The sequence below is a fragment of the Pseudoliparis swirei genome, chromosome 9, assembly GCF_029220125.1.
Source record: "Pseudoliparis swirei isolate HS2019 ecotype Mariana Trench chromosome 9, NWPU_hadal_v1, whole genome shotgun sequence".
NCBI classification, from domain to species: Eukaryota; Metazoa; Chordata; class Actinopteri; order Perciformes; family Liparidae; genus Pseudoliparis; species Pseudoliparis swirei.
In genome coordinates, this window is record NC_079396.1 from 14,092,963 (window position 1) to 14,117,803 (window position 24,841).

At 44.6% G+C, this 24,841-nt stretch overlaps 1 protein-coding gene across 2 annotated transcripts in view; it reads left to right on the plus strand.

Moving 5' to 3' along the window:
• The first annotated feature begins 5,016 nt into the window (after positions 1-5,016).
• rarga (retinoic acid receptor gamma a) overlaps positions 5,017-24,841 on the plus strand; it is a 36,944-nt gene continuing 17,119 nt past the window's right edge. The window contains exons 1-2 of one of the 2 annotated variants that reach the window (XM_056422581.1): positions 5,017-5,167; positions 12,287-12,647. In XM_056422581.1, coding sequence (XP_056278556.1) covers positions 12,479-12,647 — 169 coding nt within the window. In that variant the 5' untranslated portion in view covers positions 5,017-5,167; positions 12,287-12,478. Of the gene's footprint in view, positions 5,168-12,286; positions 12,648-22,236; positions 22,769-24,841 lie in introns of those variants that run through there. The other variant, XM_056422582.1, reaches the window with a different exon arrangement.

The window sequence follows — 24,841 nt, forward strand, 5'->3', positions numbered from 1 at the left end:
GTCAATCCGTGTGTGTGTGTGAGGCTCGTCCCTCATCACGAGAACACGTTATGGCAGGGCAAGAGATAATTACAGGTTGCTGAAGCTGTTAGGGGACTGAGCAGAACAGAAGTCGCTGCCAACAGACACACCTGTAAAGCACTGCGTTGCCTGAGGCTGAGCAGAAAGTCTTCATCACTGTCTGTCTGAACTGTAACCCCCCTCCCCCTCTCGTACTCTCCCAAACAGCCCCCTGTCCGCACGTATCTTGTTGAATTGGTGCTTTTAGTGTATAGGATGCCACTTAAGTGACATAGTTCACTTTATATCTGGCTCAACTTCCCCAGTTTATTTGAGATTATCTTCCAGGACGGTTGATTAAACTCAGGAAAGCAAAGCAAATCAGATTTTCCAGTAGTACTTTGTGGAATTAGCCTAATGATCAACAGGCTTTGTTCTTCTTCTCTGAAGGAAATTTGCTAAATGTGACCCTCGACATACTAAACATATGCAATATATATATATATATATACCAACCTCACATGCCGAAAGGCAAAAGAAAATGAAAACCTTTTCATGTTTCCTGCTCAGTATTTAGTGCCCAACTTTCTCACAAGGGCAGTTTTATGTGCGGGGAAGGAGGCATGGAAAAGAAGACCTTTCCTTTTGAGCTCACAGATTTGCAGTAATTACAGAATCACTTCCATATGTGGCTCTCTGGCTGCCCCCACCACCCCTCTCTTCCTTCTCTCTCTTTCCCCTCTTTCATTTGCATTCTCCCCTATTCCTAATTTTTTTCAGCTTTTATTTTTTGGCATCTCCTCATGCACTCAAAGCATTTATTTTTTGTCAAACCACAGCTTAAACAGAGTTTATAATAATCAGAACATCCTGGCATTTCTGGCATACGGCATACATACTTTTTGGTGATTCAATTAGACCATGCTTGCCAAAAAAAAGGAGTGTGTGTGCTTTCAGTAAGAAAGAAAAGAGGCATGGATAGGAGAAGTGGAAATGTTGAAGAATACGGAAATATTAAAATGAGGAAAGCAAAAGAATGGGAGCTCAGTGAAGAACTCTAGAGAGGCAGGAACGGAGCGCGAAGGAGGGAGAGGTGGAACAGAAAACGAGGCAGCGAGAGGGAGGGCCGGAGTAATGCTTTTTGACAGAGGTGGGTTCAAGATGGGTTCATGGTGACATCATGGCTGATTCTTTGAGGAAAGTATAGACAGGAGAGCCGTTCACCTTTCATTGGACACACATGTTGGGGAATAGGCTCATATGCTGGCACACACGCTGGTAGCTGTGTCGACAGCCTCTGAATGCTCCCCAAAATATGCACAATAAGCGCACATACACTCCTCTTTTTATTTCCTCTCCCCCTCTCGTTTTCCCTCAGTTCCAGTAAAAAAAGGCTTTTGGCTCTCTCGCTAACTGTTCCAAGCTTTGTGCTCATTTGTTTTTGTTAGAGGAGTACATAGTGGCGTATGTCCTTCGGTCCCGAACACATACATTTTTCCTTTGCCATGAGTAACTCACTTTCCTGTGAGTATTCCTCTGTGTATGTTTTTGCTTCAAGGCGGTTGGACTCTAAATGAGCGCACTTTGCCAGGCTGGATGAATGAGCTCCTTCATTTCACAGGATGTGTGTTTAAGTCTGTAACCAAGAAAGTGCAAGCAAGTCTATATTTATGTGTGTGTGTGTGTGTGTTTCTGCACATGTGTGCACCAATGGGTCTTGAGTGGGGTGAGTGTCTTCGCCCTGCGTCCCCTGCCAGCCTCGGTGTGGCACCAAACTTCACATGACATCAATCTGAATGTGGGGAAAGAGTGATCTCATTACAGGCATCTTGTTACTGATTAAAACCTGCCGCCACAGGCACCCGCTCCCTCCCCACCACCAATCAACCCCCTCCTCTCCCTCCTTCTCTCCACCCCTCTCCCCATCTCACTCTGCCGTTTTCTTTTCCTCCCTCTTACTATTTCACACCCCTTTCTCTTCACATCCCCTGTACCACTGACCCTCTCATCTTCCAATCCTGACCTGCCTTCTCAATCTCACTTTAACCCCTATAACCTCACTTCCTCCCTCTCTTGTTCCCTCTATCATCCCCCCTTTCCTCTCTTTCGCAGCTCTCCCTCTGCCAGCGAGCCTCGGGCCTCTACTCCATGGCTCTGTGAATGCAAATATGTTGAATCTAAAGTGGAAACACACGACTGAGTATGATGTCTCCATGAATATTTCATATCTTCATAAACACACCCAGAGAAGCTGCAAAGCTGAACAATGCCTCTGTTTGCCGGATGACTTCCTGTGAGGAATGGCCTCTCTTGCGTTTGACTTTTTGCCGGAGCACACTGTGTTAGGATTGATGTCAGGGCAGTTCGTTATGATGTCACAGGCTGAAGTTAATGATACGAGAGAGGACAGGGCCATAGGCCATGTTTCCAGTGGTGCCCAGAGAGAGAGATAGCACCCTGATCTATCTTCATTATCCCCCACTCTGCAGCCTCCCAGACACAATGATCATAAATCTCTGCCTGGAGCACACTTCACTGACACTGAAACACAAACACCAGTAACCTCTGACCTTCTTGGTGCTACTGCCTACGCATACTCATCCATGCACAGACACAAACACAGACACACACACACACACACACACACACACACACACACACACACACACACACACACACACACACACACACACACACACACACACACACACACAGATATTCTCAAGTGACATGCGTACTGCAAGACTAAACACAACCCCTGCTAAAGCTCAATATCATAATTTAATACGGAGCACAGCACGCCCTGAACACTGACACACACACACAACTATCATCATGTACTTCACTGCGCATTCTGACACCGATGCATGCTCTCAGTCAGCCTGATAGGATTACACTGACTAGAGATACACACTTTACTCTTTATGTCACTCTAATGGCTTATACCAAGTTATTCTGGCTGTATTTACCTTCTTGTTTCATATTGTTTTCATGTTGCTGATTTAGCACTGCTATGTAAACAGTTAAGAGATTTATATTAGGCTTAGTGGCCTCATAAGCAAAACATGAATCAAATGTCAACAAGATAAGGATCATCTGAAGTGCTTCTTGCAGTGGGGATTAGATTATGTGCTTCCTGAATATAAGGTTTCTGCAAAAAGGCAACACTGCTTATGTACCAGCAAATTCACATAAAAAAATGTATGAAACTACTGTAGACCATATGTGGCTGTAAAGATCGGAAGCACACAGGAATAATAAGCTTGAGGCCGGGCACTTGTGTTTTTTATTATAATGGCATGACTTTATCCTGGAGACATATTGGGTTCAGCGTGTTTAGAGATGAGTTCTCGGCCTGTATCAGGCCAGTTACTGTGATTTACAAAAACAATATGCAACAGTTATATCAGGTCTTAAATGGACAGATAGTTGTCAAGACCAAAACAAAAGTTCCACGTGACGCATTGGTCGGAAATTCTGCCTCAGACTGTGAGATCTGGGAGAATGTGAAGTGATGCACGGCCGACATGCCGGCAGGGCATTGTTTTAGATGAAGTTTCAGAATAAGTTGTTCATGTATAAGTTGGTTATTTTGAAAATGCTTGCTGCACTTACTTGGTTTAGATGTTAATTAGACTATTTGTATTATGTGAGTGTTAAAGAAGCATATACATGTATTTCCACGTTTTATGTTTTTTCATCACAAGATGTAGTTTATCTATTCTGTGCTGCAGAGGGACAGTAAAAGCGTCCGTTGGGGTCCCAGTTGAGGTGCCAGTTGAGGTGTGCCCTTTCCTCCCAGTTCGGAGGTTTGAGGTGCTTCTCATAACCAAAACAACTTGAGAAACATTTCATTTAGAAAAGCAGGGCACACGCCCAGAACCACAAACACACAAACACAGATCTGAAACATATGATCTCATATAGAGAGAGGGGCACATTTGGGGGCACGCCCAAATGTGTCGCTGCTGCAGCTGCACAGCGCTGCCATCTCACACGGGACTTCCCTGGAGCTGATGTGCCGCCCCGAGTTTTATGTTCAGAGCTGATGGGATTTTAGGTCCAGAAGTCTGCAGTAATCTTGTATTTAGAAAATATTCCTTACTGCGTATTGTTTGGCAGGATATTGATGGATAATATGTGACCTAAAAAATGTCAGATTCCAGCGTTGAATGTCAAATTCTGGTTTAAATTAGTTCTCAGCAAGAATGTTGTAGATATTCTGTGTCCAATACTTTCTTCATCAGTTTCACAACGGCCTCATACTTTCCTTAATAGTCAGTACAATCAGTAGTATATAGCATCAGCAGTGGTACTAATTGTCATGTTTTATTATCACTGCTCTGGGAAGATTGTCAAAGAAATATTAGAATCAATCAAACACAAATATGAGCACCTACCAGCCTGTAGTGAGCAGATAAATTGGGCAAAAGTCCTTCATGATTATTCCATTAATTGATCACACTGGGAATAAATGACGAGGTGACATTTTCTTGGAAGAATAAATCTATTGGCTTACCATTAGCATCATCTGTGTTAAATCAAAACATTATTATTTATGTTTCGCATTCTGAAACATCCTCTCCTATTAACTTCTGGATGTATTGATTAAACATGAATGAGCTAAGATCTCGACATGGCTCCGTACTGAAACATGCGCAAAGAGTTAGTAGGTAAGGCTCCTCAGCCAAGAAGATGAAGAAGAGACAAATAATTCACCCGAGAGACAAAGAAGGGAGAGAGAATTAAAAACAGAAACTTAAGCTCTCAGCGCCTTTTTCTTCCCTTCAGGCATTTTGCGGCTTGTGAAAAAATGTGCTGTTTATTTGAAGTCTTGTGTCACGTGACAAAGGAAGGCTTTATGATTCAGAGAGTATACTTGTTTCTTCGTGAGTAAGAGAGTGAGTGTATGCTGGTGTTTGGGGAGTGAAAGGGTGATTTTAAGAGGTAGAGACTACTAGAGAAAAGGAGGAGGAGAGACTGGAAGAAGGAGGGGGAGAGAGAGAGAGAGAGAGAGAGAGAGGCTTACTGCTACTCTGTCTTTGCTGTCAGAAAGACTCTGATGAACATACACACAACTTTACTCCTTTTTCCCGGCTCGCTCTGCTCATCAGATCGTTCCGTCAACTGCCTCATCTGTCCGTCTGCCTCATGAGCACCTGAGCGCGTGAGTAATCTATACTTAAAAAGTTAAATATCTACTTTAGTTGTTGTTCGTCTTCCTTTTTCTCACTCTCTCTCTTTGTGAACACAGAGAAAGAAAAAGAGAGAGTTGCTGTGTTTGTGTTTTTTTGGGAATGGGTGGACAGTTTTAATTGAAGACAGAGGCCGAGTGCAAAACACTGGAGAGGCTTTGAGACAATTAATCTGTGTTTTCCCAGAAATCTGACCAGATTTTCATGTGTCAACACTAAAAAGTCAGAACACATATGTCGGTTTGCACGCAGTGTTTTAGTGTGTTGGCTTCTTTCTGCTTTATTAATGTGAGAGTGACACTGAGTTTATATGAAAACATGAGCATGTGTGCCTGCATGTGCCTGTGTGCACATATGTGCTTATTAGTGAGCGTTTCAAGTGTTACCCAGTGCCTGTGGAGCTCTTTATTATTAGCATGTGTGTCTGTGTTAGTGTATACACACTTGCATGTGTTTGATGTGTATTCACCACAGCAGTCACCAGCCCTTGACCTGTTTTTTTATGCGCAACATATGAACACTTGGACAAGACGAGCATTGTTTTCCAAGTTTTAAACAGCAGAGACTAATTCCTGTGGAGTGAGGTGTGTCAGACCCAGTTTTCATTCATACGTGTATCCATTGTGTTCCCATAGCAGTGTGTCGGCGATGATTACTTATTATTGCCGTCATATGTGTTCGCTTAACAGGCTTCCCTTGTCAGAGTAACACGGTCCAAATCTAATTGCATTCAGATGTATTTGATCTGGACATAGGATGATATCAGGCACGTGATGTCAGAGTGTAGCCTTCTGCAGTGTGTTGGTTTATTGCTCCAGCAGCTGGACTGCCTTTGCTTTGCACCTGCTGTCCGCTGCTTATTTCCCCTGGTGGACTTGACATAAGTGTGACGCACTGTTTGATTGAAGTGAATCGAAAAAACACCCGCATGGGCGAGTGAGGGAGGCCGGCTTGAAGGCCAGTGATTTCTGTAGCGCCCTCCGCTGTCATCTGGTCTATCAGTTTGACTCTGAGTCGGTGACATCTGGAGTGGAAGAAATGGAGCTCATCTCTGAGACAGAGTAATATCACTGCGCTCTCCTGCTCCTCCAGAGCGCCACCCGTGGGTCTCTTTATCAAGGACAGGCTGTCAATGCAGAGCAGCTTTACTTTCACGGTGTCGGTCAAAGCATTTTGCTCGTCTTCGGCTTTGGAATCAATTATTATTTGTGCTTGCTGTTATATGCTGCAGATGAGTGTATATGTGTCATTACTCGTGATCCATGCTTGTGATTATGAGTATCTCAGCTCAACGTATCGGCCTCGGCAAAACCATTCTCTCGTTTCTGTAGATATTTACATGTCATGCAACAGACCAGCTCAACATTATTAAATCAATGCTCTCATACTGCCTATCTACCAGTACAGATCAGCAGCAATACACTGGGTAAATGTACATGGAAATAACTACTTTGAAACAAAAACACAGAGCTTCTTCTTTCTTTTAAGCAGTTAGATTATAGGCATTTTTTCAGATATATGTCTTGAATTTAGACATGTTATGGATCAAAAATCAGAAAATTGAAATCATAAAACAATGAAAACAAGAGAAACATTGATTCTAATAACAGAATCATATTGCCAATAAAACCAATAAGGACTAAAAATGACACAAAACTGTAGTATGAACAATATATTGTGTTTAAAAAAAATTTAATAGCAAAAAAAGTGTGTTATGTGAGAACACTTTTTAGGTGTAGGTACATCTGAGGTTTTGTGGAAGCCACTGAAATAACAGTCGCCTTATAACATTTTCTGTCTTACAAAACCTGCAACAGTCCTTCTTTGTGACGTGACTTTGAGCAGTAAATCTGGGAGTTGTTGATGCCTGTCTTTTGGTGGAATTTCTATAGCAATTAAGGCCAAGTAGTCGGGAGGGGTTAGACAGGTGGTTGGAGGAGAATCGAGGGGCTATCTGCAAGCAAACTATAATTAACAAGGAAACTATCTGCACACCATTTCCTGTGTCTATTTTTGCAGGTGTGCTTTCTGGTTTTGAGGCTTTACATGTTCACCCTGCCTTCAAGCTCTCATTAGGAGATTTCTTGACGCACAGTTAAGCGTCTGCCAATGTTGTTTTGCATGTTGTGCCTGCATGTGTGTGTTTGGGCCTGCTTGAGTGTTGCTTTGACTCCTGAGGCTAAAAGTGGTGGTGGCGAACCCATCCATTACGCATCTCTTCATACAGAGAAAGGATTGTTTGTTGAGGAAGGGAACCATCGCCCGTGTGAATCATTTCTTTGTAATTTCAAAACAAGATGTATTAGTAGCACCAACCTTACCATTTGAAATCTAAAAGAATTTTCTTCTCTTGCTTTATTTCCTGTCTCTCTAATTCTCTATTTGTTTTTCAAAATGTCTTCCCATCATGTCCCTTGGCCTTTTCCTGCTGTGGTGTGTTTTCTTGTGTTGCTGCACCCACTGCTGAAGTCTCCATGTTGAGCACTCCGAAAAGCGCCACCACATCATGGAAACAGCCCGCTGTCAGGATGACTTCATCATGTCACCAAGTGTTTTATGTCTCACTCTTTCCATACTTCTCTCCACCGCTGCAAGTCAACACAGCAACATGTTTGAACAAAGAGAAGAAAGAGAGATCAAACAATTCTAATATTTGAATTTATTTTTGTAGGATATGTAAAGATACAAAAGCAAAGATTGCATAATGCCACTCCCCAGTGGCACTCCTGAAAAACAAAAACCTGCTCAAGTGACAAGTGATTAAACAGAGGTGCTTCTTTGCATTGTTGCTGAAAGCAAATCTGTGTTTGTGTGATGCCATGAGGAGGCAGATGTCAAACAAGTTTGAGGCGATGGAATGCCGGTCTGTTTGGAGGCACTGGACCGTCTGTCACTGGGTGTCTCCTCAGAGCCATTAGCCAGCCACTTGTTGAAAGACAGGGAGCTGTCAGCTTTGTATCAGATAGGAGGGTTGAGGATATTGTTTTCACAGACAAAATACTGCTGACGCCAGCCATAAGATCAAATAACACTCTCATTATCTTTCATTATTAACGTTTTAAGTAGTCCGTGAGAGTGCAAAACAATGTTGATGACAATAAGCGTTCCTTTTGCGCCCAACTGTTGGAAACGATCGTGTCACCTCAGGTCACGTGGATTATAAAATCAGTGTGTAACTTCACCAACAACACAAAACTTAAACATAGCCGTCTGTGCTGCAAGTCCTTTCCTTTACAAAGTTACCGACAATAAATCACTTTATGATGTTGACAATTGAAGGACAGTTCACGGAAGATATGAATGGTTTTATGGCAAGAAATGAGAAGGAGTAGGCAAGTCAGAGGTGGAGAAATAGTGAGAGGATTCTGTGATTCTGCCAAGGTTCCTCAGCTTTTCTCTGCCCTGCTACAATGTATATTAATGTGTCTCAAGGCTGTGCATTTACCATGCAATCCTTGCAGTAAACGGTTTTGAATAGCTGCTCTGCATTGGACTGAAAGACAGTTTTTTTTTTTACAATTGCATATTGTGGCCTTCTTTGGAGTCTAAGAACTCCCCAAAAAAGTGTGAACCCACTCAAGCTCGGCATAGAGCGTGAGGAGTGGTGTTTGAATTTGACTTCAAAGACAAATATCCACTGAGGCAAACATGCAATTATAATTCAATATAACAACACACACAGTTACTGTAAGTTTGTGTGTGTTTCTTTGACTGCCACAAGAAACGTCCTCCAGTTAGCAAAGCGGGCCATGGCACCCAGAATCCTGCTCATATACGCAGAGTAATCACCTGTGGTTTCTTTTGCTGACCAAAAAACCTGCTGTTTTCTTGGTTGTGTGGTGCAGAGCTTCCTGAGATGCCGTGATTTATTTGTTTTGTTTGACTGCAGTTCTTCTTGCCTGAGGGGCCTCACTCCGTCACCACTGTTAAGGCACACTTGTTGTTTAGCTCACAGAGGATTTGATACCCTTTGTTTGACAGACATTCAATCTGTGGGAACTGTTTGCTCTCTCTCGGTCTTTTTCCCTCGTGCTTGACTCTACGTTCTGCTCCGTCTTTTTGTTGAAACCCGAACTCCTCAGCAAACAAGATAATTTCACCCTCTCTAAGCGTGCCTCGGCTTGTCTCCGAATTGTCGCCTTGATTGATTTCATTTTATTTTTATTTGCTACACGTCGTTTTGATCAAATCAATGAATTACCTCAAGTAACCAATGAGTCTACCTTAACATTATGAACTACTGCGAGGTCTGACACTCCACTATTTACAGAAACAACCACAGTCAATTTAAACTGCGACAGCGCACCTCTTAGGGAGTGATGGAAAGTCCCAGCAACAGCCGTGAAGCCACTCATAGCTGGCCCTGGTGCTCCTCGCCTGCCTGGATGCCTGCTGCCTCCTGTGTGCCCCTCAGGCTCAAGGGAAGTGGGGAGGCCCTCTATGCCCATTTGGCCTGGCTAACAGGGGATGAGGTCACTCAAAATTCCCCTTATCCCCTTATAGCTCCAGACGGGCTGGCGAAGTTAGCCTACCACAGGACCCAACATAAAACATAAATGGCTCTGTAAAAAGCAGCGGGGCTGATGTGACTCATTAAAAAACACTGGCGCCAACTCTTTTATTAATTCATTATTGTGTTTGGGGAGAGTAAAGTGACTGGGTTCTATTTTAAAAGACTGCGTGTGTCTCTCTGTACAACTCTTTAGTTCGTTGCTTCATGACATATGTGCGAACGTACAGTGGGACTGCGGTTTATTGTGCTGAGGTTTTTCCGCCTGAGTCTGGTGGCTTGAAAAGCACCTAAAGCTTAATTTTTAGATTAATATATTTTTTACCCCCGTGGGAATACACAATTCATGTGTACGGTCCTACTCTCTGCCACAATCCTTCTTTTTCTTTCACATCTTCCTTTTTCTCTTTATTGTTCTCTCTTCTCCCAGAACTCTCAGACACATTGTGCTGCCTTTATGGGGGCTGGTTTGAGTTCATGAGGCAGATACCCAAACGGGCCTAACGCTGGCCAAGTATATACTCATAACACACACACACACACACACACACACACACACACACTCACTATGAGCCTGTGTGTTGCTGGCAGTTTTGTTTTTCCAGTCTGTACCTCTTCTCCCATTAGGCCCACTGTGAACTCTTTAGTGATGTTTTTGTGTGTTAGCCACGCAGTGAAACCGCTGCACAGGGTCATGGTACAAGTTGTATAAGCAATAGAGGGATGGAAATGGGGTGTAGGTGGGGGGGGGGGGGGGGAGGGGAGAGAGGACTTGGTAAAAGTACATGATTAAAGAGAGGATAGAGAGATGTGGGGTGGGTCAGAAAATGGAGAATAAATGTAAAAGTAGTTAAGATGAGGGATGGACTGAAAAGGGGGAAAAAAGAAACACAGAGAGGAAAGAAAAGAAAGAAAAAGAAAGATGGCAGTATGGCTGTGTTGGCAGGATGGGGGTGGGTGCATATATCGGCGGCTGCTCCTTCCTGAAACGTGGCCACCCGAGCCTGCCTGGGCTCTGGATGCACATGTGGAACAGTTTACTGTAATGGAACTCTAAATTAGTGGTGGTTTGAAGCTGCCTGCAGCAGTAGGGTGTAATTAACTGGCTCTGTTGAAAGAGAAAGAGCCAGAAAGAGAGGCAGGGAGGGAGCCAGAGCCCTGGAAAAGGCAAAGGGTGAGAGGTGTGTGTGTGTGTGTGTGTGTGTGTGTGCTCTCACACATGTGAAGAGGTTTTTTGTTCAGTGCTTGATTGCACGTGTGTTTCAGACTGTGTGGTGTGTTCGTGTGTGTTTTGGAAAGCTCTCTGTCTTTTTCCTGGGCACGGCGCCACCTCTTAGTGCCCCCCAGTGCCCAGACCCCGTCACTGTTCCTCTGTGCATTTTTCACTCAGTTCAGCAGTTCACCGGTTCAGCCTTAGATCTCTTAGCCGCCCCCCCCCCCCCCACCCTCCAACTCATTTCTTTGTTTATATTGAATTCATTACTTAGATTTTGTTCCTGTTTTTTCTCCTGGATTCACAAGCCACAGCAGTTCCAAATTCCTTGGCTCTGCTCTTTTTCAAAGCCACATTTAAAAAACAAGCTGATCACACCACCCACTCATGAAATCACGCAAGGGAAGCGAAAGGCAAAGAGAAAACATGAAAAAGAAAATGGGAGGCTTTGCTGGGAATGTTTTCCTCCTCTTGTATTAACCATCAACGGTGGGGCATAACTGCAGCCTTGTCCACCCTGGAGTCTGACTTGTCTGCGCCGACTGTGTGGAGTCAATGTGACGAGCTGGCAGCTGGAGGTTAGGGCCAAAATGACTCTGTGGGACGGGAGCCTGACCTCAAGAGAGGATAGTTGGAAGTGACAGCAGCAGTTAGCAATCAGTGGATCTCATTTTCCCTGTACCCTCTATCCCCATCGACCCCCTCCTCCTCGCTTCTTCGTGCTCTGGACCCCGTGTCTGGGCCTCTGGTCCTGAGGGAAAGAGGCAGAGAGGCAGAGAGGCAGGCTGCTGTGCTAGGCTGGCAGCAGGAACAGAGGAGGTCTTTATAGTAGAGTTCTGGTGATTTAAATCATATGGCATAGCCTGGAATCACTGTAGAAGTCTGGAAGCTCTTCAAAACTGCAAGAACAAGAGCTCTCTCTCTTTTCTCCCTCCCGCTCTTCCCTGTTATAACTTTTTCCAAACTTCTTTCTTATTTTCTTTTCCCCTCGCCCAGTCCCAGTTTTTTTCTGGCTTTCCCTCTCACTGCTCACTCGTTCTTTCTCTCTCACATCTTTATCTGCTCTGGTTCCTGCTGTTCTTCCTCACTTCTTTTCCTTCCCATTCTTTCATACCTGTTGGTCTGAATTGTGCACATCCTTCTTACATTAGAGCTGTGGATAAACTTTTCTCCGTCCCAGAGTGTCGATGGATTATGGTCTCAGAGTTGATGTGAGGTGAATTGTGTTTGTGGAATCCAGAGAGGATGCCAACACAAGCCATTGATTGTATCGTCATGTTCAAGCTAATCACAAACAATAATTCTTGCATTTTATGTGGTGAATTTATTCGAAAGCAATAACTAATGTCTCTGCCTTCTTTTCCTCAGAAAATCAAATTGGATGACCCATCGGAAGTGCAGTCACTAAGACCAGCGGCCATATCGTCACTCATCCATTCCCCACACCCTGAGGGTCTTCAAAAGGACACATTACAACTTTTCAGGGGATTTCCAGGTGTTGCTAGAGCCTGTTCATTTCACCCAGCGGCCTGCTGCGGACCCGGGGTGTGCTCCGTCGCCATGGCTACCAACAGGGAACAGCAGGTGGGTCACATGACCGGCTTCCCACCTGCTGTCTACCCCTTCGCCTTCAACTCCATGAGAAGCCGCTCCCCTTTCGACCTGCTGGCCAACAGCAGCCTGTTTGGGAGGTTTGGTGCTGACCTGCCCAAAGAGATGGCCGCTCTCTGTAAGTCAGTTTCATTACTATATGCGTTGGACTTTTCCTCGCTCTCGCATATTCTTTTCCATTTCAACTCTAACTACATATGTTTTCCATACCTTCATTTTAGTCACATTATACAATTTGGACATGAACTGGAAAGAGGCTATTTAAATTGCACTTCATTATGTGTAATTTGGTGAAATGGAAACCCTTTGGGTCTGTTTGCGATATAGGAATATAGTATATAGCAATATGAGAAGAAAATCCCCCGAAGAAACCATGATCACTTCATCAATACAATGATTACTCTGCTCCTGTGGTTTCCGTATAGATACTTGTAGATGGTGTGGTTGTGACCACAAACTCTAGCTCTGGCTTCAGTGTGTGTGTGTGTGTGTGTGTGTATGTGTGTGTGCGTGCATGCTCATGTGTGTGTGTGTGTGTGTGTGTGTGTGTGTGTTGTATCTACACCTCTCACATAGCTTCTGTGAGGCAGGCAACCCACAAGTCTGCAATTAGAGACCAAACAACATTCTTTCAATGTGAGGGGATGAGTGCTCTGAGAAGCAACACATATTTGAAAGTGAGCACAATTGCAATTAAAAGACATATCTGACTGTTTATTCAGAATGAGGAAAAAAAGGTGAGCAGAAAGCCCAGTTCAAACAATCCGGTACCATTCACAGCAGGCTCCATTCGGGTCAAAGCTGTAGTTTCAGACCCGACCACGGGGGGCGCTGCTGTATGCTGAAGCACTAACATGGGATGATGTATGTAGCACAGAGCACAAAGAGGAGATTGTTGGTCAGTGTTGATCTGTCATGGAAAAAATTGTCAGATTTACACACACACTGCTCAAAACACCTGCTAATTTCAAAAAGCTTTTAAAAAAAAAATCGGCATCAGGATTCTGGGTCAGGGAGTGTCCTTGTAAACCACTGCTGCAAAATGTGATGCTGAGGATGTCAGTGAGAGAAAGGAAGGCAGAGAGAGAACAGAAGGAGCAGTTTTGTTGAGGTTAGCACATGAAGTAAAGGTAAGCAGGAGTTATTTGAAATTGTATCCGGGTGCAGCGCTAAATGGGCGGCAGGTGTTGGTGGGTAGTAGGTGGTGGAGGGGCTATAATGGGTGTGGGTGGCAACAGCTGAGTGCAGAGCCTGAGAGCCCCCCTGCCTGTGTGTGCAGTCCCCCTCTCTCCCCTACCACAGCATGCCTGAGCACCTCTCCAGCCTTTCAGCTGTCAATCACTACGAAGCCGCCCCCCCCCCCCGTCCTCCTTGCCACTGCAGCCCACCTAATCCTCAAGGTATTTTCACAGAACCAGAACAGGCGAGAGAGCACCTGGGGTAATGTCCTAGTGTGGTGGAATCCAAGAACACACCCTGCTAGGAAAACACACAGATGCACACACATGCAAACACACTACCACAGACACTCTTCTCTCTCTCTCTGTCTCTCTCTCTCTCTGTGTCTCTCTCTCTCTCCGTCTCTCTCTCTCCGACGCCACAGAACCCTTCTTTCATCTAAAAACTAGAAACATACCATTGCCACAGAGTGAAATCTCACCGCACTGACGGATGGATTCTTTGTGTTTTACACTGGCAGGAGTTAAAACAAAAACAAGTATCAAAGCACAAAAAGACGCAGGCAACCACATGCACTGGGGCCCTCATACATGGCTGCTTGTACTGACACATCCACGCTGGCAGTAGTATCATTCACAAGGGTTAAGGACTGCAATTATTCTGTTTAAACTCTGTGTCACAGCTTCAACAAGGCTGGGGTCAGAGATTAAGTCCGGATCATAGTGACAATTAGTGCTGACTTAACTTTTTGTGTGCATCGATAAAGTGTTTTAGTCGTAGACATACAGCCTATTTTGATGAGGCTCATTAAAAAAAGACATCTGAGTATCAGTTAGGGTTTCCGCCAGTGGATGGAAAATGATCAGCTGTTAGTGTGGGCTTTTAAAACGTCCTTTTGGTGTATCCCTTCACAAGGAATTTTACAAGTCACTTTACTGACAGCCGTCAGCAGACAAAAGGCCTTGGTTTGGACATTCCCCAGGCCCCTGTTTTTCTTCTCCTTCTCCTTCTTCTCCAGGAGTTGGCTTAACAGGCCTACTCATTGTTGTCAGGGCTGCCTGTAGGCCAGACAGAGAAAATACCTTCCACATAAAGGGAGTAGCTCTGTGGATATTTCTCTGTGTACATGTGTGTTTGTGTGTGCTGCTAACAACACTGCATTCTTGCCGGCTCCAGAGCTCTGTGCGTAATTGTTGTTAGAAAGGTAGCCCGGGTGAAACCTACCTTTTGTTGGGCGAGCATGGTGTGCCGACAGGTCGGAGCACCTCCCACGGCAGCGCTGTGTTTTGGCACCAGAGTGACTTTGGAAATACCTGTTTTGCACAGAAGTGGGAAGAGACAGGATGTCTGTGTTTGCACATGCAGAGATAGTTGACTTTTCTTTATTTTTAATGCATACAAGGAGGAAGTGGACTCAGAAAACTGTAATGCCTCACTTCCAGGCCTGTGTGAAAGGGTTGCACCGACCATGCGGGTGCGCTGCAAGACTCCCATCCTTACCACCCATATCTTTATATTTGCGTTTATTCATCCATGAGAGGGCCTGACGGCTCTCTGTGCAGTGTGTAGCAGAGGCCGTTATCAGCTGATCCCTGTCATTATGGGAGCCCTTCAAACAAACAGTTGGAAGCCCATTAAGGCCACTTACTATGTGATAACATCACCACTGAGCCCTGAAACACCTCTACAAGCTTTCACCAATCAGGGCCGGAGCCCTGGCCCCAAAGCCAGCCACAGGGATGTTTTGAAAAGCTAGTAGGTCATTTCCTTCAGCCCACATGGCTCGGACCAAAATGTGCAGTCCTTTTGCTTGGCTCGGACTTCCAATTCAGACCATGACTTTACAGCTTTATGTTGAGTGCCTCTCACGAGAGGCTCAACTGTGAACTGTTTCGGCTGCGTCACACAGTGGGGTAAAATTAAAAGCATTGTATTGATAGAAACACATGAACAGTGTGTTGAAACTTGTGTAAAAGTGGCCTGCGTCTGCTCAGCTGTGCCCCCGGTGAAGACCCAGTTTTTTTAATGTAAAGTGTGTGTTGGGAAGGGATTCAGACTAAAACAATAATTAAACTAAAGTTCAGCATATTGAAGAAGAAAAAAAGAAGAAAAAAAATACCTCAACTATTTTAATTGTGTAACATTTTGATCTAACAGAGATCTTGGTCAGGAACTGTCAAATCACCATTACAAAGCAGATTAAGCAATATATAGATGCACATCCATCACTCTGGTGATTGTGATGATCTCCCAAGTTGGCCCAATCAGATTCTCCCACATGGGGGACAGAGCATATGAAAAAGAACAGGAACATCACGATCAATATTAAACAGGCTAAATATGACATACATATGTGTCAAATGTATATCATATATTCCATAAATCATCAAGTATCATAGAAACTACTGTACAGAAAAATACATGATGCACTTAAGGAAGCAGTGTCTTTAAAAGTAAGAATTACTCGCTATGCAAGCATTTCTTGTGTGTTCGCACACTCACACACACAAACACACACTCACACACACATACACACACACACCATGCATTAAGTCAGGCAGATAAAAAATTCCAGCAGAAAAGAATATCCTCATGCAGAGTGACATCATTAAAAACACTCATTGCATTTTTAAACAAATACACACACACAGGCACGCACACACACGCACACACACACACACACACACACACACACACACACACACACACACACACAAGGAAGTCATGTTAGCTTAGGGAGCTTGGGGAGTTGCGTGAAGGAGCCATTTTGGTGGGAAATGTGCTTTAAGAGGGAATGTCAAAGTAAACCTTTAAATGGGGGAGAGCGACATGTCAATGATCAGAGTGAAGCCTCTCCACTGGATGAGGAAACTCGCACAAGCGGCACATTGTGCAGCTTTATTTTGTTTCCATAAAGGTTGAAGTGCTGGCTTTCAGCCCAGCCTTGATGGAGGTGGGTACGTGCCTCATTATGGAGGTTTGGATATTGCATAATGTGTGTGCTTATGTGGGTATTTTGTATATTTTAGTGACGGGTAGAAGGGAGATGAAAGAGAAAGGGAGCTTTATGGATATGAAGCTGATGAGCTAAGCCCGGCTGTCCCTCACAGGCACAAGCTTCCTATACACATATAGACTCCTTACTCTATTAATGTTCCTCTTTATAAACTGTGATGTCATCTCTCTTTTAAATCTGTGAAAGGCCCTCAGACACACCTGAGAGTTACATTTCCTGTTTGCTCTTGCTAGCAAAGCCAATCATCTCTGACCTCTGTCAATCTCTGTGTCATTTCGTGATCTCTGTTAGATTTATTGAAGGAGCAGAAAAAAACCGTCCTGAGCCCGGGGTGAAAACATTATTTATGAGGATTTCAAAGAAGTTCCGAAAAACTTCAGGAATGAGAGACATAATTTGAGATTGAAATAGCCCTTTATGTGATCATTGCTTATGGATTAGAATCATTCGAAAGACGAAGATAGAGCAGTGTAAAAGGATTTCTAAATATGTATGAGGTTTATTTTCTTACATATGAATATTATCATCTCCGATGATGTGCATGATCACGTGCCAAAATTATATTAATTTCTTAACGAGCGTAGCATCTGTCATGTTGTCTGAGTCTTTGCCAAAAACAAATAATAATAAAACTAATTTCAGTAGAAGAGTTAAGGCCTACACATGTTGAATACAAATGTTATCTCTATCCATGAACGGCAACACATCATGTTAAAGATAGTATCACATGAAATTATGAAGCACCTCGTTATTTCACTATCTCGATGTTCGCGATGTAAAAACGTAATCATAAAAGTATCACCATTAAAGAGCCATCTGCTCGACCACGATCTACATAGCACATTGACAATGCTCGGACCATTTGTGTGTCCTTGTGTGTGATGACAGCACGTACAACGACTTTGATTGTGTCCTTGATCCGTCACTGAGATTGGAGCAGCAATAAACAGCCCTGGTTGTATATCCCATGGCAACTGCGCTCCTCGTCTTTTTGTAAATCGATTCCCTTCACATTGCTCTTGTTTTATTTTCCAACCATTGCTGGCCACGATTCAAAAGGTGTGTGTGTGGGGGGGGGTTCTTCTTGACAATTCAAAGCAGGAGTTTTTATTGTGAAACTGATGGGAATATCTGCTTCTCCGGAGGTATCCACCTAAAGCCTGTCGGCTTATGCACTCTTGAATTCCCTTACTCTTTTCTCTCTCCTCTTTTTCTCTTTCTCCTCGGTCTTCACCTTGGATTTTCTTTCGTTATCCCTCCGTGCAATTTGCCCTAAGTGCTGGAAACTTTCTGAAACTGTGCGTGTGTTTGTGTATTAAGTGTGTTCATGTGTGCTTGTGCCTGCATGCCTGCGTGTGTGGAAAGTCAGCAAAGGTTGCTGGTAAAGGAGAGGCCACCGAGTTTACTACAGCTCTGACACGATGACAGATGAAGATAAAGAGGCTACTATTAAAAATGGGAGGGGTCTGTTTTCAGATGGGCCTTTGTGGGCACGTGCAAGATGAAGAGCACAAAATGGCGAGAAAGCAAGGATGGGCCTTCAGAAGGCGTGGAAGGGCACGCTGGGCGGGCTTAAGAGAACAAGACAAGACGTTTCGTGTTTTTCGCCACATGACTAGAAGATCTTTATTTTCTTCCCAGAAAACACGGGTAGCGAAATGTCATGACAGTGCAGATAGAGGGAGAGAGAAAGACCGAGGGGGGGAAATACTTTGCTGAAAGATGGCCAAAATTGATAGTGCTCTGAAAAGTAGCTGCGTTAGGCCTTTGGTGGGACCAGCCTGTGAACAGACGCCAACATGGCCGCCGCTGATAAATGGGCTCTCCCATAATTGTTGTGGGGATCGAAGCTGGGGCAGAAAGTAGGTTCACGTGATTGATTGAGTATTGATGGATTATTATAGATTAGAATTGGGTAGACCCAGACAAGTTGCTTCTTCTCTCTGAGTTTCAGACACAAAATGTTCATTTAAATGTCATCTTGGACGTCCCCTCATTTATGAGCAATTTTGTTTAGTTTTTACTTATATTTACTTTGAATAAATGTTCAAAATAAAGTATATTCAAATTAATTCATGTCTTGCCTTCCTGACATCCCTCTTCAGTGACACATCAGGTATCTTGCAGAGATATATTGTGAGAGCGTGAGGAAGATAAGTGGATAGGCTTACATGTCGTGTCAGAGCTGAACATGTGTAAAAGCTGCAGCTGGGCGAGCAGTTGACGGATTGCCCTCTGTTACTTTCTTTAATGAGTTTATAAATAAAAATGATGGCATTTTGGATGCATGGATCTTGTTGTTTTAGTTATTTATTATTTGTAAAAAAAACAACCTACAAAACAGGATTCCTGTGTGTATGTCTGTGTTTCTGAGTAACCTGCATCTGGCTGCAGTGGGAGGGCGCTCTGAACTGGTGTTCAGTGTCTCTATCATCACCGGCAATCTGTTTCAGCACGTCCACACACTGCGCACATGTTCACATCGGCAATGAAAAAGCGCTGCATTCCTTTCAAAATCACCATGCTGCTTTTAGCACATAGGCATTTAAAAACAAGCCATCTTTATTGCCTCACACACCACTGCGTTGTTGACTGCTTGGCTGGAACGTGAATGCCTGTATACAGAGGAAGTGGCAACAATGTGTTGTATACGTCTTATCTGTAATCGGCATCAGAGTGTCAGACAGTAAAGCCTTATTTTCCTGGGCTCCGACCCACGTGGAGTTACTTATAACCGTCTGGGACCAGCTGACTGAGCAACCCTGTCTGATGTAAAGATAAAGAGATGAATCATGGCATGTCACAGAAGAAACATTACAATTTTTGAATGTGATCTAATCGGTGCAATTAAACATTTAAACTCGGCAGTCACACAAAATAACCAGTGAGTTGGCAGCCACTGCAAATGAAACATTTCCAAAAGCTGAGATCTTTGTCAATTAAAGCAAATCATGCAGTTAGGGAAAAACGACCAACTTGATGAAATGGGGAGAGTATTTGCAGAAACAGGGAAAGGGGAGGAGGGGGGGGGGGTATGAGGAGAGAGGAGTGAGTGAGAGAGGAGTGAGGGAGAGAAGGAGGGAGGGCAGGATAAGTTTGGGGGGAAAAGTTAGTGGCCCAGTGGGGGTTTCTTCTAGAGTTCAACCTCTCTGGCTGGGGAAGGAAGGCGAGGAGGGAGGGGAGGCCGGGACCGGCCTGGGTCAGCAGCAGTATGGAGTATGTGTAGATTAGATGTCTGAACTCACTCCGCAAACCCTCTAAAGCGCTGGAAGACTCTCAGCTCACAGTCCTGTGTGCCAACAATTGGAGAACCTGTGGTTAGTGGTCTGAATTATAGTCTCAAACACAATAAAAAAAAAAATGTAAAAACCAGTGGAGTCGGATAAGGTCCACAAACCTCCAAAAACAAAAGAGTTTCAAGTGCGAGCACACGATATTATAAATCGATTGTGTTGCTGCACGCCGGTCCAGAGAGCAGGCCTGGCAAATAACGGCGATGTTATCAAGAACATTTGAACACCAGGGGATTGGACAGTTTTGAGTTTCCAGGATGCTGTTTGAAACGAGCAGAAAGCAAAAAAAACAATGAAACACAGGAAACTGACCAAAGACGAGTGTGAGAAGAATACTAGTGGATGATAAAAATGTGACTCGTGGCAGTGACGTTTCATCTGAAATGCATCCAGATCTGAACTTTTTTGTGTGGAATTATTGTGTCAGTGGGTGGAGAGGTAGAAAAAACACACTTTTAACAACACACTGTTAGCAGGGGCATCTTTGATAGATAACAGTTTGTTAGCCTCACTGTTCTATTCCTGCTGTCATAAAGCTTCCCCTTTATGACCCGACAAGTGTATGAAGAAACACATAACAACTACTGATCTTGTTTCTGTTTGATGGAACAAAAGAGCTGTTAAATGTGCGAGTGAGTCTGTGCCGGTGTGTATGCATGTGTGTATGCCTGCTTTAGTGAACCAGCTTAACAAAATAAACACGGGGATTTCAATCGAAGGAAAAGCTTTTAGGACAATAAACATTTTAATCGAAATCATTCAAAATAGCCTGAAATGTGACTGCATGGTTTCTTTCATGAGACAGGAAAAAGAGTGAAGTGTAAGACAGACGAGGAGGAGGAGGCGGGAGGGAGGGAGGGCACTGTGTGTTTATGGAGAGTGTAGCCAGCAGCACAGATTGACAGGAAATGTTGTCTTTTTTGCCTGCTGGGCTGTACCACTTGTACTGGCCTGACAGGGGAGATGAATGTGTGGGGCACACAGACTAAAGTCATTCTATTATCATATATCTCCCATTGTATCAAGCTGTTTGCTTTAGCTCGGCAGAGTCCATCCATCTGCTGAGGAACAGTTAGGACCAGTGACAGGCTTTTTTATTGACCGCGGACCGCCTATTGATTTTCCTTTGATTTACTGTCTCTGTGAGGGCACTGCTATGTTTTAAATTGAATTATTTCATCGATACGCGGAGCATCCTGGGTTTGAAAAAGCCAAATGTGTAATGTGGCAGACTTTCTTGGGCTGAAAGATACATTCAGGTGGCATATTGAAATAAATTACTTACACAACCACGTCACATTTGCATCCTTTACATCTCTCTGTGTTTCTTCACAATGGCTGCTCGGAGATAAATCACAAACAGGGTCAAGAGAACCTGTGAGAAGTGTGTCCAGCACATGGTGTGTTTGTATATTGGGGGTATTTGTCTGTGTAAATGCACTGCGGGGATTGAGCAAGGAAGCCCTCATTCATCACTGTTAAAGCACTTCGGCAGCGAGAGACAGAAAGAACTGCCCATCCTCTGTTCCCTCACACAGACAGAGAGGGAGGGATTTACCCTGGCATCTGGTTTCTGGGTTCAACCGCAGCACAATGTTCTTTCTCGCTCTCTCTGCCTCTCTTTCTCACTCACACACACACACAGACACACACACACACACACACACACACACACACACACACACACACACACACACACACACACACACACACACACACACACACACACACACACACACACTCACCCGGCCAGTGGCTGGACTTTAATATGGTTATGATTAGAGACGGGGGCTCAGGAAAGGGAGGGGAGGGGGCTCATATTTACTGCAGGGGAACTGGGGGAGGTGCGATGGAGGAGACATGCAGGGAGAATGGGACACGTGGTGAGGGGAGGGGGGGAGGAGGAGGAGGGGTGGGACTGTGTATGTTTGAGTTCTGGGATGAAATATGAAACACAAAAGCAGTCGGGACAAACAAAAACAAAAAAGCTAAAGAAGAATGGACATATAGTGTTGTCCTCTAACCAGATCAGTTCTTCCTCGAGTGCAGCCTCTGCCGGCCCCCTCTCCTCCCTCTCCCTCCCTTCTACCCGCTCCTCCTGGGTCCCTCTCTCTAGCCCTCCCTCTCTGGCATTCTCTCTCTCTCGCTCTCTCTCTCTTTCGCTCTCTCTCTCTCCACCCCCTCTCGGAGCGTCATGCCGAGGCAGTTGGTTCGCTCCGCCGTGTCTGGGGCTCAGCCAGAGCTGTGAGAGGCTGTTATTTAGGTCTGTTACAGCAGACAGAGAGCAGCTCACCCAAGGGCAGGGGAGAGAGTCCGAGTCACGCTCAGCTCAGCTCAGCTCAGCCAGGCTGGAACCAGATCTGCATTCCAGCTGAGGGGGAACGAAGGGAAACTCCAGCATCGGCAGGAAAGAGCAGCAGAGGGAGTGACAGCGAGAGATAAGTGAAGACAGAGAGGGGAAGGCAGCAGACCCCGCGAGCTGTTGCTGCTGTTTGTTGTTTGTTGTTGTCACTGCCTCCGCGAGTGACGCGCGCGCTGGACGCAGGCAGGACCGAGGGCTCGGAGTGATTTATTTTTTTGCTGAGGGGCGGGGGTGGGTGGGTGCCATGTTCGACTGTATGGAGGCTCTGGGAATGGGCCCCCGTCAGCTCTATGATGTCACCAGCCGGGGTGCATGCATGCTGCGGAAGGCGAGCCCCTTCTTTGCGGGGCTGGACCCCTTCGCGTGGACGGGCAGTGCCAGTGTTCAGTGTAAGTGGCATCCTGTTTGGATTTCTTGTATGACACAGTCATCTCTCTCTCTCTCTCTCTCTCTCTCTCTCTCTCTCTCTCTCTCTCTCTCTCTCTCTCTCTCTCTTATTGCTAGCCTGCTTACCCCTCAGGGCTCTACCAAGGGGGCTGCTGTCAGGGGCTACAGAGCAGCACAGGAAAAGCCTGGGACAAACAGTCTCCTCTCCTCTCTTTTCCTCTCCTCTACCCCTCACAGCCCACAACCAGTTTGAGCTGCTCAGCCATCTGAAAGAAACTCTGCTATGATATGATGATGTGTGTGTGTTTGTGTACTTGTGGGGTTGAACCCATGGAGTCAAGTTTCAGTGACAATGTGTAGCCACCTGAGGTTTGACCTTGCCAGGTGTGTACTACAAACAAAGCTACAAGTATGCACAGATGAAAGAAATGAGGACATAAATGCTGTGCTACAGGAAAAGACAAAACACTGACCCTTTAGTTCGTCGTTCTTTCTTACACTACAAGTTTGGTTTCTGGTGTATTTCTAAGGAAATGTTCATATTAATATTACTTATGATAAAAGTTGTGTGTAGCCTGCTGCAGTCCTCATAGTTCAGATCTGTGTTTATGCTTCTTGATACAAGATGGATAATGATATTCCTCTGGAGCTATGAATTACTAAGTAGATGAATTATTTATTGGATAAATGAATAAATTAGAAATGTAGAGCACATGCACAGTCTAAAAAAGCAGATGGATCTTCTTCTTCTTCTTCTTCTTCTTCTTCTTCTAGACTTCAGACAAGGGTCTGACTATAACAACAGGCCTGTCTCTGTAAAGACAAAACTGGGGTCCATTTCCATACACTTCCAGGGGGCCATGACTGCTGTGAGAGAGTGTGTGAGAGTGGAAAAGGGAGGGGGGTTATGCATGGTGTGGTGGGAGAAGTGTGGAGGGAGACAAGCCAGATATGACAGTGGAACAACATTCAGGAATACAAAAAGAGATAGAGCAGTGGGATAAACAGATGAACTATGTTCTTGTTTTTGGGAAGCTTTTTGGAAATTGGTTCTCATTTTTTGTTGTTGGTTTATTTTTCTGTTTGTTCACCCTCCTGCTTTTTGTTCCTTTTTACTGCCTCTTGGGGGGACTCATCTGTCTTCATTAATCGTGAAGACACCAGTGTTTCAGTGGCTGTCATGCACACTGGCTGAGATTTAATGAAGACAGATGCTCTGTCAGGGAAGGCCGAGGCCAGGGGGGACTCCAGCCAGCCCAGCCTGCTCTGCTTAGCTCGGGGAACCCTGATGATAACAAGATGAGATTTGTTTATTTAATCAATCAGGCTTCTATGGGTTCTCCTTTTAGCCTATTCACACACATGCATACATTTGAAAATTTGGCCTCCGGATTCCAGAAGTACATTTTTCTTTTGGCTCTTTGTTCCAGAAAATCAAAGAGATTAAAAAAACCAAAAAAAGTCCTGAGAAGCTGCCCCGAGGGTAAAGGAGCTGAGTCTAGCAGAGCAGAGCAAAGTGGAGGCTGGTGTGGTGTACTGTTTCAAGCCCTCTGTGCCCAATAACCTTTGTAAACAAGGCAGCCCTATCCCCACACGAGGAGCCATAATGTCTCTCTTTGCTGGAGCAGTTGCCCCTCATTGTCCTCATCAATGAGGCTGATGAATTGATGTTTGAGTCTGATATCTCATTAAGCCAACCCAGCTGCACAACAGAGGGACCTGTCTGGCTCCCATGTCACTCTCACACAAGCACACACTCTGCTCTGCAAAATTACCACAGGGTTTATAGAGAGTCACCTGGCCCTGGCATGATACTCCTGTGTTTTCTTTTGTCTGTGGAAAGATGTGCACTTTGAAGTACATTTCATGAAAAGTTAGGTGTCAGGAGAAATCTTAAAATTGGTCAGAAGTTCCTTTGATAATCTGTAGAAAATGCAATAAAAGAACATTGTCCCCCCTAAATTGTACGCATAATGAGTATATTCTATTGTCCTGGCAGTAAATCTCCCGCGGTGATAAGTGTCACTGTCGATGGCCGTTAGCCCGGGACAGTTAGAGGACTTAAAAGTGTGTGG